Genomic DNA, 16,832 nt, shown 5'->3' on the forward strand with positions numbered 1-16,832 from the left:
TTTTTGTGGAATGTGCCCCCCCACCCCACCCCCCGCAGTGAGAATCAAGTGTAATAACAGAGTAGAAGTGTTTTCATTTTCTGTAGCTGACATTGTTGAAATCCATAGATTGTGAAACTGGGAGGGAATAATAAATCATTGTGGAGAAGAGGTTGTCCCCAGGAAACCCTCCTATTCTGTCCCTTAGCCCTGACCTAAGTATTTCCTAAGTGACTCTGATTGAGATACTTTTGTTTCCACAGCCAGTGCTGGTATCAGGGGTACATAAAAAACTCAAGTCTGAACTCTGGAAGCCAGAAGCCTTTAGCCAGGAATTTGGAGACCAGGATGTGGACTTGGTGAACTGCAGGAACTGTGCTATAATTTCCGATGTGAAAGTTCGGGATTTCTGGGATGGCTTCGAGATCATATGCAGTAAGTAGCTTTGATATCTGGTTCAGTAAAAGCAGACTGAAAAGTAAGCATCTATATGCCCAGCCCTACCACTGAAATAACAAATTACATCCTCTTAACAGGAGGAGCATTCTATCCTGGTGCCAACCAGGTAGCTCTCATGGCAATCGCATGGCTCCAGAGCATACCTGGACTTAAGCACATGATCATATGGGATGTGTGGAGCACTTTCACTTTGAGATGGAAAAATTTATCATGTACTAAAGCAGTGGCTAAGGAAAACAAAGCCCACCTTATCCATTATGGGGGTTTACAACTCTTACAATAAGAGTTTAGTCTTCTAAACCTTTTAGTCACTGGAGAATCAGGCAGCAGCCAACCCAGCAGATATTTGTAGGAGTGCTTTCTGTCTTCCAGAGCGATTAAGGTCAGAAGATGGGCAGCCAATGGTGCTCAAACTCAAGGACTGGCCTCCTGGGGAAGATTTTCGGGACATGATGCCAACAAGGTTAGTGAACTACAGTGAGTCGTCTTGAGAGACTTGTGCTTTGCTAAAGCTGTCACAAAGTAATCACAGAAAAGTGAACTCCACCTCTTTTCCTTTTTCCCCTATAACAAGCTAAGTCATCTTTCATGCTTTTTTTTTTTATAGGTTTGAAGATCTGATGGAGAACCTTCCTCTGCCAGAATATACCAAACGAGATGGCAGACTCAATCTAGCCTCTAGGCTACCCAGCTACTTTGTAAGGCCCGATTTGGGCCCCAAGATGTACAATGCCTACGGTATGAGGGAGAGGCCATAATTGACCTTTTTGGACACTACTGTTTCCATTTCACCTATAGAGGGAGATTTGTAGTCAGGATCATGTGTAGAGATGATAGAGGGCAAAGTGACAGGCGCTGAAGAAGTTGACAGTATCCAGGCTGGTTTAGAATATGTTTGCTTCTGCCATTGATTTGCATAATAGCCCTTTGGGCCCAGTACTGTATATGTATGTATGTGTGTATATATATACACACACACACAGTAGTTAGAAAGTTTCCTCTCAAAGGTTCCATCCAAGGGACTTCCTGGCGGTCCAGTGGTTAAGACACTGTGTTTCCACTGCAGGGGGTGAGGGTTCTATCCCTGGTCAGGGAACTAAGATCCCGCATGCCGCACGGCAGAACCAAAGATCCTTAGCTTTTAAGAGACTTGACAAGATAAGAGTGAAGACATCTGAGTACCATGCTACCCAACCAGCTCTTTGTGAAGTCACAGTAATGTCCTAAATCACTGTGAAAGCCAAGCTTCATTTGAGTGTCCATAATGCCCATATCTGTTTTGCTTCTGAAGGGGAGAGATCATTTAGGAGGGTGGAATTGGATTGATGGCCAAAGCTAATGATAGTGTCAACTGAGCTCGAAATCAGTTGTAAAACACTAGAAAAGGGACGAGGAGAATTATTTATTGATAAATAGATATACGTCATTCTCCCAGTGTTACACATTTAAGAACATCTTCGAGTATGTTTTCACTTGTAGGGTCTATATGGATTCTTCAGAATATTGCCCTTTCAGGAATTCCCTGGCTGTCCAGTGGTTAGGACTCCACGCTTTCACTGCCGAGGGCGCAGGTTCAATCCCTGGTCGGGGAGCTAAGATCCTACAAGCCTTGTGGTGCAGTCAAAAAAGAAAAAAAAACAACAGAATATTGCCCTTTCACCTTGCATATCTTCCTTTTACCTTCAGGCTTGATAACAGCAGAAGACAGAAGAGTTGGCACAACAAATCTTCACTTAGATGTGTCCGATGCAGTTAATGTGATGGTGTATGTTGGGATCCCCATCGGGGAGGGTGCTCATGATGAAGGTATGATTTCTAGAACCCAGTGCTTCAGCAGGGTGAGGTTTAGCCTCAGGAGTAAAATGGTGTGTCTTTCTCCTCAGTCAGGTCCAGTGGGTTTTTCTTAAATCTCTGCCAGGCATGATGCATAGTAGGTGCCCAGACAAAGGGGTGATTGCAGCAGAGAAGAGTGGTACTTGTGTATCTTTGACCAGAGTTATTCCCTCTCTGGGAATGCTGCCCTTTAACACTGAGTATGTAGCATCACAAAGAGGAATAAAGAAGAAAGGGCAGGGCTTCCCTGGTGGCGCAGTGGTTGAGAGTCCGCCTGCTGATGAAGGGGACACGGGTTCGTGCCCCAGTCCGGGAAGATCCCACGTGCCACAGAGCGGCTGGGCCCGTGAGCCATGGCCGCTGAGCCTGCACGTCCGGAGCCTAAGCTCCGCAACGGGAGAGGCCACAACAGTGAGAGGCCCACATACCACACAAAACAAAAACAAACAAAAAAAAAAGAAGAAAGGGCAAACTGGCCTACTTGGTCCATCACCCAGTTCAGCTGTGGGGTAATAGGTGATAAAGCCAGGTCATTTGCACAGAGATGAAGCATAAAAGTGATATTTTGCTGCATTGCATTCTCCGCTATCTCAGTGTAGAATTAATGTGTGTTAATTACGGAAGTTTTAGAAAACAAAATTTTAAAGAAGAAAACTCAAAATCTCAAAGTTCAGGGATAATCAATATCATTACTTTGGTATATTTCCTGCCACACATTTGCTTTTGATGCTACACATCTGCACATCTTTCCATTAGGCTGTCATTTAAAGCGTCATAACAGACAAGGAATAGAAGCCAAGCCTCTTAATTTGCCAGAGAAGCTTTACTCTTCATGGCCTTAAATCCACAGAATCCTAGAATTTGAAGAGGTCTTGAGAAAGTATACAGTCCACCTACTTACAGCAGGAAATAACCTGCAATTTGAACATAAAATATGGCTACACAGTTTGAGCAGGAAATATGTTTTAAAGGGACACTATATCTCCAAAAAATGCTGAGTCTCTGTTAAGTATGGAAGATTAGGGTCGCTCTTCCCATGTGTAGGAAGCTTAGACCAATGTGAGTTTTGATTCTTTGATTCTACCTTATATTACTGCAGAGAGATAGAGAATAGTAGAGACTAAACTTGTTTGAATTGGACATTTTGCTTCACTCAGAGGTACTGAAATGGCTGGTTACGTTGAAAAGTGCCACTTTGCTCTTTTCAGAGGTGCTCAAGACAATTGATGAGGGAGATGCTGATGAGGTGACAAAGCAAAGGATTCATGATGGAAAGGAGAAACCTGGTGCTTTGTGGCACATCTATGCAGCCAAGGATGCGGAGAAGATCCGGGAGCTGCTCCGAAAGGTGTGTCCCTGGGTGAGCTCCCAGCTCGCAGACAAAGGGTCTGGGGATGCTGAGACAGCCTGCCTAGGGTTTCTCACGTGGAGTCCCTTGGCATTAAAGACCTGTGCCCTCTGTCAAAATGCCCCATAGGGCTGAATCCACACTTAGAGGATATTGAATAAAGTAGAAACTTTGGCCCACCAGTGATGTTACTGCAGCAAGTTGGATTTATCCTGTTAATAATCTTTATGTATTTATTGATTTTTCCATCTTTGGGTTTTGATCATGGTTTCATGATCAGGTTGGAGAAGAGCAAGGCCAAGAGAATCCCCCTGATCATGATCCAATTCATGACCAAAGTTGGTACTTGGACCAGACCCTACGTAAGCGACTCTATGAGGAATATGGTGTGCAAGGCTGGGCCATTGTTCAGTTCCTGGGAGATGCCGTCTTCATACCTGCTGGAGCCCCACACCAGGTATGTTCCAACTTGGGGGTAGGGCTGGCTCCACAATTCCCATAGTTTCCTTATATCTGTGTTTCTTGCTAATCTGGCAGTAGATATAAATGGCTGGGTTAGACTGATTGCTCTTCAAGTGCAACTTATTTTTTGATTTTTAATTTTCTTCCATGTAATTTTATTTTTTTTAATTAATTAATTAATTTATTGGCTGCGTTGGGTTTTTGTTGCTGCGCGCGGGCTTTCTCTAGTTGTGGTGAGCGGGGGCTACTCTTCGTTGCAGTGCACGAGCTTCTCATTGCAGCGCTTCTCTTGTTGCGGAGCACAGGCTCTAGGCACGCAGGCTTCAGTAGTTGTGGCCTGCGGGCTCAGAAGTTATGGCTCATGGGCCCAGTTGTTCTGCGGCGTGTGAGATGCTCCCGGACCAGGGCTCGAATCCGTGTCCTCTGCATTGGCAGATGGATTCTTAACCACTGCGCCACCAGGGAAGTCCCCCTTCCATGTAATTTTAAATGCTTATTTAAAGATTTTTAAATAAGGGAGACTATTAAAAAAAAGGTGAGTCTCTGTTCAGCTACCTATGCCATATCCCTTTTCAGTCCCCTTGTCCTGCCTTCACCAGAAAGTAGCCTACTGTTAACAGTTTGGTGTGTATTTTTCCAGATCCTTTTCTGTGCAAATACTAACATTTTCATCTATAAATGTATGCTTACAGTCTTTCTGCATTTGTTGTCTTTATGAAAATGGAATATCATAAGTATTTCTAAAGTGTTTTTTTAAACGATATGATGGACAGTTTCCACCTGTTGCTGACTCTCTAGTGCCTGATGTTTGCCTCTATACTTTTCCTTTCCCAGGTGCACAATCTATACAGTTGCATAAAAGTAGCAGAAGACTTTGTATCTCCAGAGCATGTAAAGCACTGTTTCCGCCTGACTCAGGAATTCAGGCATCTCTCTAACACTCATACAAACCATGAGGATAAACTGCAGGTAAAGAACTCCTCCTCCACCCCAACCCTGTCTTCTCATCTCCTACTAGGCTACATACACAGGAGGCACATTCTGCTTTCTGAGGATATTACCTGGGCAGTATAACTGCAGAGAGATGATTAAGGGACCCATGTCTGGGGTATGGAGTCCTCCCTCCAGGAAGTATTTAATCAGTCCTCTTCAGGTTTGCTTTTAGAGAATATGAATCTTTTAACCTAGTCACTTCCAGTGTGACAATCTTCTATTTCTCTGCCCCTGGAAGATACAGTGTATCCGTGTTAGTAACTGACTAGACTGACTTCCTCAGTCAGGTGGGAAAAGCACTGTAGCAATGTGTTCTAAACCTCTTTCCCCGAAGCTGCTTCTCACAGCAAATTTCTGTGCAAACTCAATTCCTTAGAGCCCTGCTAGGGACTGTAATCCATGTCCCTAAGAGTTGTTTCCCACTTGTAGATCTAAGCTGGACAATCAGATTAGGTTTTCCTCTGCTCAGAAATGGATTGGAACTTGAAGGGCAGAATTTCATTGTTAATATATTTGGATGCTTTAATAACATTAAAAAAGAAAAAGAATGTAAGGAAGCAAGATTTCCCAGGCAGAACTTCAGCATCTGAATAGGCGTTCTTCCAGCCTCTCACATGTGACCTGTTTTCCTCCATCGTGCCTGTGACTCAGGTGTGTTTTCTTTGGTCAGTGTCCCATGAGGTTGTAGATTTTTCTTGGTTGCTGGTAGATAATCACCTTTAACCCTGAACTTGATCTGTTTTGCTGTTCCTTTTTCAAAATTATGGAGTATTTCAACCATAAAGTTCTTATACAAAGTACCATCACATTGATAAATAGATAACATTGATATTATAGATATATAATGCAAGTGTTCAGGCATACATATTTCAGACCCCACCTCCATTAGGTCTCTACTTGTTACATGTCACCTCCCAATCCTCTGTCACTGCTTTATTTTCTTCTGTAGTATTTTTCACCATCTAACATACTATGTATTTTATGTTTGTTTCTATCCCTACTAGGACATAAGCTGTTTAAGCTCCATGAAGGCAGGGATTTTACTGTTTTATTCACTGCTTTTCCCTAGCACATAGTAGGTACTCAGTAAATATTTATTGAATTAATACAAAAAATGTAATAGAGAACAGCAAAGGGGGCTTGTGTGCCCATAACTCAGCTTAAGAAATAAAGCATCATATACGTACCACATACACAATATATACATATACAACAACTACATTATTGAAGCCTCCATGTACTCTTTCCCATTCTACCTCCTCAGAAATAATCACAGTGTTGGTTTAAAACCGTCTTTATCCTGTTTACTTTATTTTAATAACTTTTACTTCACATGTGTGTTCCTTTTTGACAAATTAGAAAATATGTATAAGCACAAAAGGGAAAAATACCCAATAAATCCTACCTGCCCACTATTGTTTTAGTGCATTCTTATTAGCTACAGGACCTCAGGTAAGATTCTTAACCGTGGAACCTCAGTTCTCATCTGTAAAATGGGGATAATAATAGAATCTGCCTCATAGTATTATGGTAAGGATTAAATGAAAGTCCACATAAAGAGCTTAACAGTAGTTCCCAGCATATAGAGGATGGTGATTACATAGCCTTTCAGATGATGAAATCATTCTTTTTTGAATATAGACTATGTATCTTGTGTGACTTGTAAATCATCTTTTGGGATTGATTTAGGAAGCATGCAGTCCTGGTTGAGGGCTTTCCTCACTAATCAGAAGGCTTTTAGTCAGTGTAGGACATAACATTTTCATTTGCAGAACACAGTCTGTGGCTGCCATAAACTGACTGTGCTGATTGCTCTCTCCAGGTGAAGAACATCATTTATCACGCAGTGAAAGATGCTGTTGGCACCCTCAAGGCTCATGAATCCAAGCTGGCAAGGTCTTAGGCGTGGAGAAATTCCAAGCTCGCCTGTGAAGCAGGTCTTTCACTCACAACACATACAGCAGGGTTCTCTGCTGGAGCAGAGGTCCTTCACTTGGAGCCAGTGTGGTCAGTATTACAAACTCTCCAGCCACTCTTTGCTGCCTCAACACTGAAGGTTGACACAGGAAAGTCGCACTGTTCACACACACAGTTTCAGACTCCAAGCCAAGGGTGCCACATCCCCATCCTGTGGCCTTTTGGGACTCTGAATTGCCTGAATATCGCTGGGCTTTCCTGCACATTCTCATGATTTGAGATTCGTGGAAACCAGGAATGTGGGCACACCTTTCTTTTCTTTTTCTCTTGTGCCTAGTTAAGTGGGAATGTGTTTGGAGGTAGGGGGAATCACGTAACTGGTACAAGTGGGGGCTAATTGCTTAAACACGCCTGGTGGAAGCCTGATGGTGTCTCTGCACATGACCTCTGACACACCCCATCCCGGGAGCCGGGTGAAGCCTTTCCCCACCATCTCTCCTGTAAACAGTGGAGTCTTGAAGGACCCAGGGGGAATCCACTGCTTTTCCCAAGGGGCTCCAGGATTAGGAAATGTGTGTATTTAGTGAAAAATAGGTTTGTAGTGAAATAGTTACTATTTCATGAAAGTAGATATTTTTAGAACTTTTGAAATACCACAGTTGTTTTCCTGGATTATGAGGAAAGGCACATTACGTTTAGTCTTCCTTTCGATAAAACTCTTTGAAGAAATAAGATTTTTAGAAATCAACTGCCCATTATAGCACAAAAATCAGCCAAAGCAGAATTTTAAAGAATTGGCTTTGTAGGATTCTTTTAGTTTCTCCCCATCCCATCTCAGTCCTATCTTGAGGGAACAGCCATCTTGAGAAAGAACTTCGTCATGTCTGTGCTGTTGGTGTGTTCCACGCATACACACACTGGTGACTCCAGGACCCATTTCCATCTATTACCAGCGTTCCCTTGGGACTCCTCTTACAGTTCCAAATGCGAAGGAAAGTTTGCTTTCCTACATGAGGCTTTTTGTTTTGGGGGTTTTTTTTGTCCGGAAATATTTTCAGCAAAACTTTCCAACTCAGTGGAGTTTTATTAAGAATTTATTTGAAAATGATGGAATTCATTGGCCCAAAGGTACATTGGAAAATGTATCTATCTTCCCGGCTGTACTGTAGTGCCCTGCAGGCTTGTTTATATGTTCACAGTTACATTTTTTTTTTTAAATAAAAGTCATTTACTGTAGAATACTTTTAATTTCACTTTCTGTATTTTAATTTTGTTGAAGGGCTGATTGGGATTTCCATGTTCTTATTAAAAATCTAACAAATCTGTTTGTAGTGGACTAAATTCTTCCTGTGCCAGCCGTTCTAAAACGCAGGGCCAGGTTGAGGATGGGGTTGGAGGTGGAGGATGGTTAATTTTCATATCATCATTACATTGTTGCATCCGATTATTACTCTTTGCTTCCCGAATGTGTCCAATTGGGAGAGGGAAGTGCCAGGTCATTGTGGTTTGAGGGCTTGGGGATGAAGGGAAGGTGCTACATGAGTTAGAGGGTAGGAGCAAAGATGGGCTTTCCATAGTTTATGCTCTATGGGAAAGCTGGGTTCCTACCTTCCTGAACAGTCTGGGGGGAAGAGGACATGGGAAGTGGCCAGAGCAAGGTTTTTGGCAATCAGTGACAAAAGTTCATCAAAACAAGAGGCCTGGCTGTCCACGTATGAAATTAAAGTGGCTTGAAGGGTGAGGAGAGACTACGTTCCAATTAGAAAAGGCCTTTTGAAGAGGAAGTTGTAAAGAATAGCAAGAGGGGTCATCAGAAGCTGCTTCTCTGGATCCTGTTGGAAAAACATCTTCCAAAGTGTTTCAGCCTGGAAATACAATTATCCGGGTAGAAATAGACCATTGTGTGGTTCAAGGATACTGAGCTTGAATAGGACCATAAATGAAATACAGAGTTCTGAGCATGTCCTTTCAGCCTGGATGGGCATGGGTTGATGCTATGGTCATCAGAGGATTACACCTCGACATAAAGAATGCAGAAGCTTTGAAATGGCACAGGAAAGGAAAGCAGTGGGGGAAGGGGGGTTGCAGAGGTTGCTGGAGCTTTGTTGCTTTGGTGAAAATCAGGAGGCAGGCTAGCCTACATTCTGGATATAAATGTCTTCAGAATTAGGGCATCCACTGCCGCCAGTGCTTGCTGATGGGGATGGAATTGGAGCCCCTGGATTCATCTCCTACCTGGATCCCAGGCCTCTCTACCAGCCTCTGTTTACCAAGAGGCACTCCCCTGCCCCAGGGTATCCACCTTGAGAGCACAGGGCTCAGTTCCCTTATAAAACTGAAAAAGCAGATCAGATTGGGAACGGGGTTAGGTCCTTTTCCAACTGGAGTGATTGGTGATGGTGGGGTGGACAGATGCCCCTCTACCTTTGACTTCAGGACTTCCTGGGTGGGTGTCTTGACGGCCTGTGATGGGGGAGGAGGGTTTGATAGTCAGCAGTTGGGAGAAGTAGCCCGTTTAGTAGACTTCCTGAGCTCCTATCTTAGCAACATGACTTTGTGGTTCTGTGACCCTTGGCAAGTTATTGAACCTCCCTAAAGCTTCCCATTTTCTTACCTTCAAAATGAGAATAACTATAACCTCTATCTTACAGGATGGTCACTGAAATAATGCATGTGAAGCTCTTAGCACAGGGCCTGGCACACAGTAAGCACTCAATAAGTCATAGCTATTATTCCTCGTGGGATGTTCTTTCAGACTGTTGTGGGCAGGGCAGGAGGAGGGCTAGGATGTCAGGATGGAACCGTGAAGGCCTCTGAGGACCTCAACCCAGGGCTTGGAACCCAAGAAAGGTGAACAAGCGATTAGAAGAAGGCAGGTCAAAGGCGCATGCCCGGCGACAGCAGGTGCAGGGGGCGCGCCGCCGCCGCGGCCTCCCCTTTAAGAGCCGCCACCGCCCACGGCCCGCCGCTGCGGCAAGGACCTCCCCTTTAACGGCGGCGGCTCGGCGCTCAGCGGCCCCCGCGGCGGCTGCTGCTGCGGGTGCTGCTGCTAGTGCGGCTCCTGCTGCCGCCGCTGCTCGGCCTCCAGCAGCTGCATCCTCGGCCCGGGCCGGGTTCCCGCCCTGCGCCCCGCCCGGCCCCGCCATGGTGTCCTGGATCATCTCTCGCCTGGTGGTGTGAGTGCGGCGGCGGCGGCGGCGGCGGCGGGGCGCGGCCGGTTGGGAGGGGGATGGGGGCTAGGGATGGGAGGTGAGGGGTATTGAAGCCCGGGATGGACCACTCCGTGGCTTCATACAGCAGAGTCACCTAAAGGCACATCGTCCCTATTTGGGGTCCCCAGAGACGTGGAGGTGTGGGACCTGGAGGAGGGGGAACTCTTAGAGGAGCATGGCAGACCTGGCTTCCCACCCCTTTTATTTTTAATTTCCCTGTTTCTTCGCCCTCCCTCACCCCAGGGGCTGGGCAGCACGGCTTGATTTATCAGGGGAGGCGGCTTGTCCCCTCCCCCACGTCGCAGATCTGACTGGAGGAGCTCCTTAAACCTGGGCCCTCATCTCCCTTGGGGAGAGGGCTAATGGAAGAGCCAGGGGAGCAAGGCAGGGCCTCCTCATTCCATAGCTTAGGGCCGTGGCAGCCTTGGCCTCCCCAAAGGGCCGGGTTTCTCCTGCCTCTTCCACTGACTGTCAGGAGACTGGGGGGTGAGGGCACATGCTCTGAAGACCCCCCAGGGAGGACGGGATATGGGAAGCAGAGATGCTTGGAGGACAAAGTGTGGGAGGTAACTGGGAGAGGATGTGTGTGGCCAGCCTGGAATTGTGAAAGCCGTGGAGGGGAGGGTGTTGGGTGGCCTTCATTTCAGGCTGCCAGCTACGTCCCTCCCACCTCCCCCAGGCTGCAGGAGGGCACCCTCTCCCACAACCGGGGACTTTGTCCTTGAGGATTCCGCCCCCCACCCCATCTCCAAAGCCTATTCCTCAGAAGTGTCCTGCCTCAGTGAGGCAAGTCCATGGGGGAACAGGCAGTACCACACATTGTCAAAGGGCTGGGCCTGGCAGGGGCTCCACATGGGCCTCAGCCAACCCCTGCCCCAGCTCAGGTCCCTACCCCTAAGCCTCTACCTTGGGGGACTGACACCCCAGAATCCCCTCCCTGCTGTCATGTGCTTGTGTTCTGGCTTCCTCTAGACCCACCAGAGTCTCCCTCCTGCCTCTCCCGCATCCCACCCCAGAGGGAATCCGGGGGCCTCAGACCTCCCTGTGACCTTCCCAGTGTCTGCTTCTCTCGTGTGAATGAGCTCGCTGAGCGGCATCGGTCCTCTCCTTCCCTCACCTGTGCCCTGTATGTGATCTCTGATGGGATCAACACCGGACTCCACTCTAGCCAGGACCTCCAGCCCAGCACACTACCCTGAGCCTATTCCCAAAAGTGTTTACATGGGGGAATAAACCTCTCTTAGGGCCTCCTGCCCCTGTGCCCTCTGCTCCCCAGGCCCCAAGGGCTACAGTGGTACCTCTGATTGCCAGGTAGAGTGCCCTGTTAGGTGGCCCTACCCAGCTTGGCTCTGCAACAGGGAGGTAGAGGGTAAGGGCAGATGGGTATGAATGGGAGTGGTGTCAAGAAGGAAGACAACCCTGTGGCAGTGACCAGACCCCCACCCCTGATATGCTTATGCACAAACAAGGATCAGGGCTGAAGAGGCCACATCAGACCCTCTGGCCTCTGGGTCTTTCTGTGCCTCAGGGGCTGGAGAAAAACTGAATAAAGGGTTACAGAGGAATTCCCTGGCATCCAGTGGTTAGGGCTCGGTACCCTCACTGCCGGGGGCCCAGGTTTGATCTCTGGTTGGGGAACTAAGATCCCACACGCTGTGCGGCACAGCCAAAAAATAAAGGGGCGGGGTGGGGGGTGTTATGAGGCATCACCCTAGCTGGCTGGGGCTTCCATGCTTGTGTATCACCTCAGGCTTGCCTGCTTTGACCTAAACCCCTGACCTGAGTTCATCAGTCCAGCTGATGTGGCACTCTGGAGTTCTGTCCATTCTTCCCTTACCTACCCAGGGACTGATGCAGAGCTGGGAGGGAGAGGCTACTGCTCTTGGCCGAGGGGCCCAGTAACCATGCCTGCCTCCCTAGGCTCATCTTTGGCACCCTGTACCCAGCCTATTCTTCCTACAAGGCCGTGAAGACAAAAAACGTGAAGGAATATGTGAGTGTATGACCCTTTATCTCCCACCCAACCCACGTGGCAGAGATCAGGGAGGACACTGGGTCACATGACAGGTGGGGATGACTTTGTACTAATGCTGTCAGCACTAATGAGACCTGGTTCAGGGGAGGTTCCTGTGTGTTCCTTTCCTCCAGGTCTGGTGTGATAACGCAGGCAAAGTTGAGGTCCTGAGCATCCCCCACAGCACCTCCAGCATGGTTGGCAGGCAAAGGTGGGGTCCTGGGTGTTCCCCCAAGGCCCCAGCCAACACCACCCTCTGTACCTTCAGGTGAAATGGATGATGTACTGGATCGTCTTTGCCTTCTTCACCACTGCCGAGACACTCACAGATATTGTGCTCTCCTGGTGAGATCTAGTGTCCCCTCCCTGCATTCTGAGGGACCAGGGCCTCTGACTTCTTCTACACAGCCAGTCAAACAGAAGACTGAGACCCAGGGTGGAATCCCCCAACAGTTCCATGGGGTCCTGGGTGTCCCCTCCCCCCAATCCCCATCCAGGCCTGGCTTGATCAGCAGAATAAGAACAGATATAACCCTCACATTTCTTTCTGGTGGTAGCCAAATCACCACAATAGAATTCAGGAAACCTGCTTCTGCCGGACTTGCCGTGACCTTGGCAGGTCACAGTTTCCTAGGCCTCAGTTTCCCTATTTGTAAAATAAGCGTATGACTCATTCTTATAAACACTGGATGCTTGTATTTCAAAGGCTTTTTCTAGGCACTACTAGACTATATATATGTCCTTTGAGGACACGGAATGCCCTAATCATCTGTGTATTCACAGCAGGAGCTCAAAAATGTTTACTGAATGAGCAAATGCCTCTTGGAAGAGAGGACTAATGTAGCATGGTACACTGGAAGTCCAAAGAAAAGAGTTTTACGGAGGCAGAGGACAAAACATCCTTGCATTTGTAGATTTCAAGGGCCTATGGCCTTTGAGAAAAACAGTTTTAGAAGAGGAAGTTGAATGGGGTCAAATTAGGAAAGAGTAATGGGTTAAAAATTGAGAACAGTGAGTGTAGGTGCCTCTTGACACAAGCAAAGGAGGGAGCTTTGATGAGGATGGAGGAGACCTGAAGGAGTGTGTGGCCTGGGAAAGAGCCTTGGGGAATGGAGAACAATCCTTAAAAGCAGGGGCCATGCCATGGCATCAAGGGGTGGATCCAGAGCACAGCTGGAGAAGCCCGGCTTCTTCATGGGAGGAAGGGCAGGAAGAGAATGGGGTGAGGACCCAAGAGTGCACCTGGAAGTTTAGGGATCTCGCCGTGGTGTTGACCCCAGGACAGAGGAGTGGGTAGTCTTCTGTCAGAAGAGGGTGAGGAGAGCCACTGCTGCGGGGAATTCCTGCGGGATCACCTCTCCCCTTCCCACTTGGGAGTCTCAGTTGAGCCTCCCCTTGACCAGTCTCCTGAGCCACATGGGGACCTCAGTGCACTAAGGGGTGGGGGGCCAGCCAGGGTCATGCAGAGTCGGTGCACCTCCTGACTCCCTGCCCCAGGCTCCGCCGCTTGCCTCTCTCCACCCAACAGGTTTCCATTCTACTTTGAGCTCAAGATTGCCTTTGTGATATGGCTGCTGTCCCCTTATACCAAAGGCTCCAGCGTGCTCTACCGCAAGTTCGTGCACCCAACACTGTCCAACAAGGAGAAGGTCTGTTGGGACGAGGGAAGCTCCCTTCCCATCTGCCCCAGGTCAAGGCAGCCCAGTGCCTGTAACCACGTGCATTCGTGGCTCTCCCTATGGGTGATCTGGCAGGGCCCTGGCCTCCTGGGGCAAGCAGTGCCTTTGTCCAGGTGTGAACAAGGGCAGGGCAGGGCCTGGCCAGCAGGGCCCACCCCTCACCTCTTCCTGCTTCCCCTCCGACCCCTCAGGAGATCGACGAGTACATCACACAGGCCCGAGACAAGAGCTATGAGACCATGATGAGGGTGGGCAAGAGGGGTCTGAACCTGGCCGCTAATGCCGCGGTCACGGCTGCTGCCAAGGTGAGATGGGGGCAGACCCAGCTCCCAGGGCCCCACTTTGCTCATCTCGTCCCCCTGGCCAAGCCCCTTTGCATCCACCAGGTCCTCAGGTGTGTGAAGGTTTGGGGTCTTGTGCAGCTTAGGGTTCCAGTCCTGCCTCTAACACCCTCCAGCTAAGGAACTTCCACTCAACGGGCCAGTTTCCTCATCTCTCCAAAGGGAAAACATGGCCCCAGCCTGTCAGTGCTGCCATAGGACGGGGTGAGGACACTGCGGGGACAGCACTGAGCCCAGTGGCTGCCCAGTGCCCCACAGTGACCTCTATCTCCACCCCGCCCCTTCCTCCGGTTCTCCCGGTGCGTGGTGGTGACCCTAGGGCCAGGGGGTGCTGTCAGAGAAGCTCCGAAGCTTCAGCATGCAGGACCTGACCCTGATCCGGGACGAGGATGCGCTGCCCCTGCAGGGGCCCGACGGCCGCCTCAGACCCAGCCCTGGCAGCCTCCTGGACACCATTGAGGACTTAGGTACAGGCCAGGCCCAGGGCTGGGCGTGGGGCACAGGGGCAAGGAGGCCAGGTAGGAGAAAGGCAAGACCGCTGTTCTCCTTTCCTCCCCGAACCAGGAGATGACCCTGCCGTGAGTTTAAGGTCAGGCACGAACCAGGCAGATCCCCGGACAGAGATCTCTGAGGATGACATGGGAGACAAGGCCCCTAAGAGGGCCAAATCCATCAAAAAAGTGCCCAAAGCTGAGGTGAGAGCTGGGCCAGAGCTTGGGGAAATGGCGAGGGGTTGCAACTCCAGGCTGAGCCTTCTGTCTTCCTGTCTCCTTCCCACAGCCACTGGCTTCCAAGACGCTGAAGACCCGGCCCAAGAAGAAGATCTCCACGGGGGGTGACTCCGCTTGAGGCCTCGGCACGCACCCCCTGCCCCAGGCTGCAGAGCCCCAGCTCCACACTGTGCCAGCCCTCATTCTCAGGCCCTAGGGCCTCTCAGATGGCTGGTTCTGGTGCCTGCCCAGTGGCCCCTCCCCCAGAAGGGCTTGGAAAAGAGGAGGGAGGCCCTGCTGTGGGGGCTGAGGGTAGAGGCTGGACCAGGAGCTGAGGACTGAGCCACTCGAGGAGGTGTGGGCTCCTCAGAGCCTGAGCGCTCTTCTCCCCGCTCCAGCCCTGACCCCGCCCACCCAGTGCCTTGCTGAAGACCATGGCCATTCCCTTGTCTGAAGTCCTAACATGGTCCCACCGCTCTCCCTGGGTCGGGGTCGGGGGCCAGTCACAGCCCAGAATGACCAGAGACAGGCCTGAAGGCCCTGGGAGAGAGGGAGGGAGTGGGGAAGGCCTCGGAGAACCTGGGCAGGGGCTCTGGGCCTGAAGCTGTGAATGGAGGACACGGGCTTAGTGTGCACTAAAGTGACCAGGCGGGCCAGGCCAGAGCTGCAGCTGAGGGCCTTGGGTAGGGCTGTGTGCTACATGCGCCCACTGAAAAGAGCTGGGGCTCCAGGGATGTGCGTGTGAGAGTGTACGTGTGTGTGCATCTTTCTGGGTCTAGAGCTGGGGGGTTTTGAGTAAAGGACTTTCCCTCTAGCAGTAACCTCCCCCCACCCTCAGCCCTCCGTCCTACTCTCTGAGCCTCAGAGGACCCCAGCCCATGAGAGAGTAGGGCTCTGAGGGGCCTCTCACCTCCTCCTCTGCCCTTGATCCTCTCCCCTTTGCCTCCTCCCATTCCTGCCCTGCCCTTGGACTAGGCTCCACCCCTCAGAGCCCTCAGTAGAGGCCCTTGCTGAGCTGGTTCCTTTCCTTCTCACCTGGGGGCCCATCTTCCTTCGCCCTAGGGTCCTCGTCTTATGCCAAGCAGACTAGGCCCCATGTAAGCAGACCCCCGTCAGAGCCCAGCCTTTGCCCCACACATTGCCCCAGCTTCTGCCGTGGCTTCAGTCAGGGCTCGGAGGAATGTATGAAGAAAAAGATATTAGGAGCCAGGGGGCTCCCAAATCCATGGAAAGAGGGTGCACAATGGACCTTTCGCACTGGATGAGCCAATAAACCAAATTCTGGCACCTCATTTATTTTGGCCTCTGTGCTTTGTTCTTGTTCTACCAGTCCACAGGTGGGAAGGACTTCAAGTGAGAAGCAGGGCTCAGCTGTGGGATGGAGGGGGGAAGAGGCCAGACTGTGAACCCCAGGAGTTCTGATCTCCAAGGTAAGAGATAGGCTTGAGGCGGTTCAGTCTGGGAAGATGGTTTTGAGGTTCGAGGTAGAGCCAGGGGACTAGGCGGGGCCAGGACTTAAGAAGAGCGAGCGACAACCCTCAGAGGTTGTCCTGTCCCTCAGAATCTTACCCTGAGACCCCTGCACATTATGGTACCTCACAGAAAGTGCCAGGTGTAAGCTCGAGGGACAGAGATCATGATGAGGCCCCCAGGGAAGAGAGAGTGGGATATGGAGGCTCCTGGTCAGAACCAGGAGATTGGATGCCCATAGTGCCTAGAAACGGTGAGCCAGACACTGAAAGGAGGAGATAGGTGGGATGAGGGGAGAGGTGGAGATGAGGAACCAGCCCCATGGTTCATGTCTGACCCTGGGGACAGACAAGGAGGACAGGGAACCAAGGGCTGGGGCCAGTGAGGCATGCCCATGTGGCCTGAGGAGGGAGGG

At 49.8% G+C, this 16,832-nt stretch overlaps 2 protein-coding genes across 5 annotated transcripts in view; both read left to right on the forward strand.

The window, feature by feature from the left end:
- Positions 1–8,314, forward strand: part of KDM3B (lysine demethylase 3B) — a 58,752-nt gene extending 50,438 nt beyond the window's left edge. For 2 of the 3 annotated variants that reach the window (XM_024752212.1, XM_024752214.1), the window contains 8 exons: positions 243–414; positions 811–901; positions 1,046–1,176; positions 2,125–2,244; positions 3,480–3,619; positions 3,900–4,076; positions 4,916–5,050; positions 6,897–8,314. In XM_024752212.1, coding sequence (XP_024607980.1) covers positions 243–414; positions 811–901; positions 1,046–1,176; positions 2,125–2,244; positions 3,480–3,619; positions 3,900–4,076; positions 4,916–5,050; positions 6,897–6,977 — 1,047 coding nt within the window. In that variant the 3' untranslated portion in view covers positions 6,978–8,314. Of the gene's footprint in view, positions 1–242; positions 415–810; positions 902–1,045; positions 1,177–2,124; positions 2,245–3,479; positions 3,620–3,899; positions 4,077–4,915; positions 5,051–6,896 lie in introns of those variants that run through there. The other variant, XM_024752215.1, reaches the window with a different exon arrangement.
- Positions 8,315–10,000: 1,686 nt separating this feature from the next.
- REEP2 (receptor accessory protein 2) lies at positions 10,001–16,239 on the forward strand. 2 transcript variants are annotated; one of them, XM_024752315.1, is made up of 8 exons: positions 10,001–10,167; positions 12,124–12,196; positions 12,486–12,562; positions 13,746–13,866; positions 14,088–14,201; positions 14,557–14,704; positions 14,802–14,932; positions 15,018–16,239. In XM_024752315.1, exons 1-8 carry the CDS (start codon positions 10,136–10,138, stop codon positions 15,084–15,086), a joined length of 765 nt encoding a protein of 254 aa, XP_024608083.1. In that variant the 5' UTR covers positions 10,001–10,135; the 3' UTR covers positions 15,087–16,239. The 2 variants fall into 2 exon arrangements, with proteins under 2 accessions (XP_024608083.1, XP_024608084.1); XM_024752316.1 differs by having other exon boundaries at positions 14,563–14,704; positions 15,018–16,226.
- Positions 16,240–16,832: the final 593 nt, after the last annotated feature.

The sequence above is a fragment of the Neophocaena asiaeorientalis genome, unplaced genomic scaffold, assembly GCF_003031525.2.
Source record: "Neophocaena asiaeorientalis asiaeorientalis breed wild unplaced genomic scaffold, Neophocaena_asiaeorientalis_V1.1 scaffold204, whole genome shotgun sequence".
Classification (NCBI taxonomy): domain Eukaryota; kingdom Metazoa; phylum Chordata; class Mammalia; order Artiodactyla; family Phocoenidae; genus Neophocaena; species Neophocaena asiaeorientalis.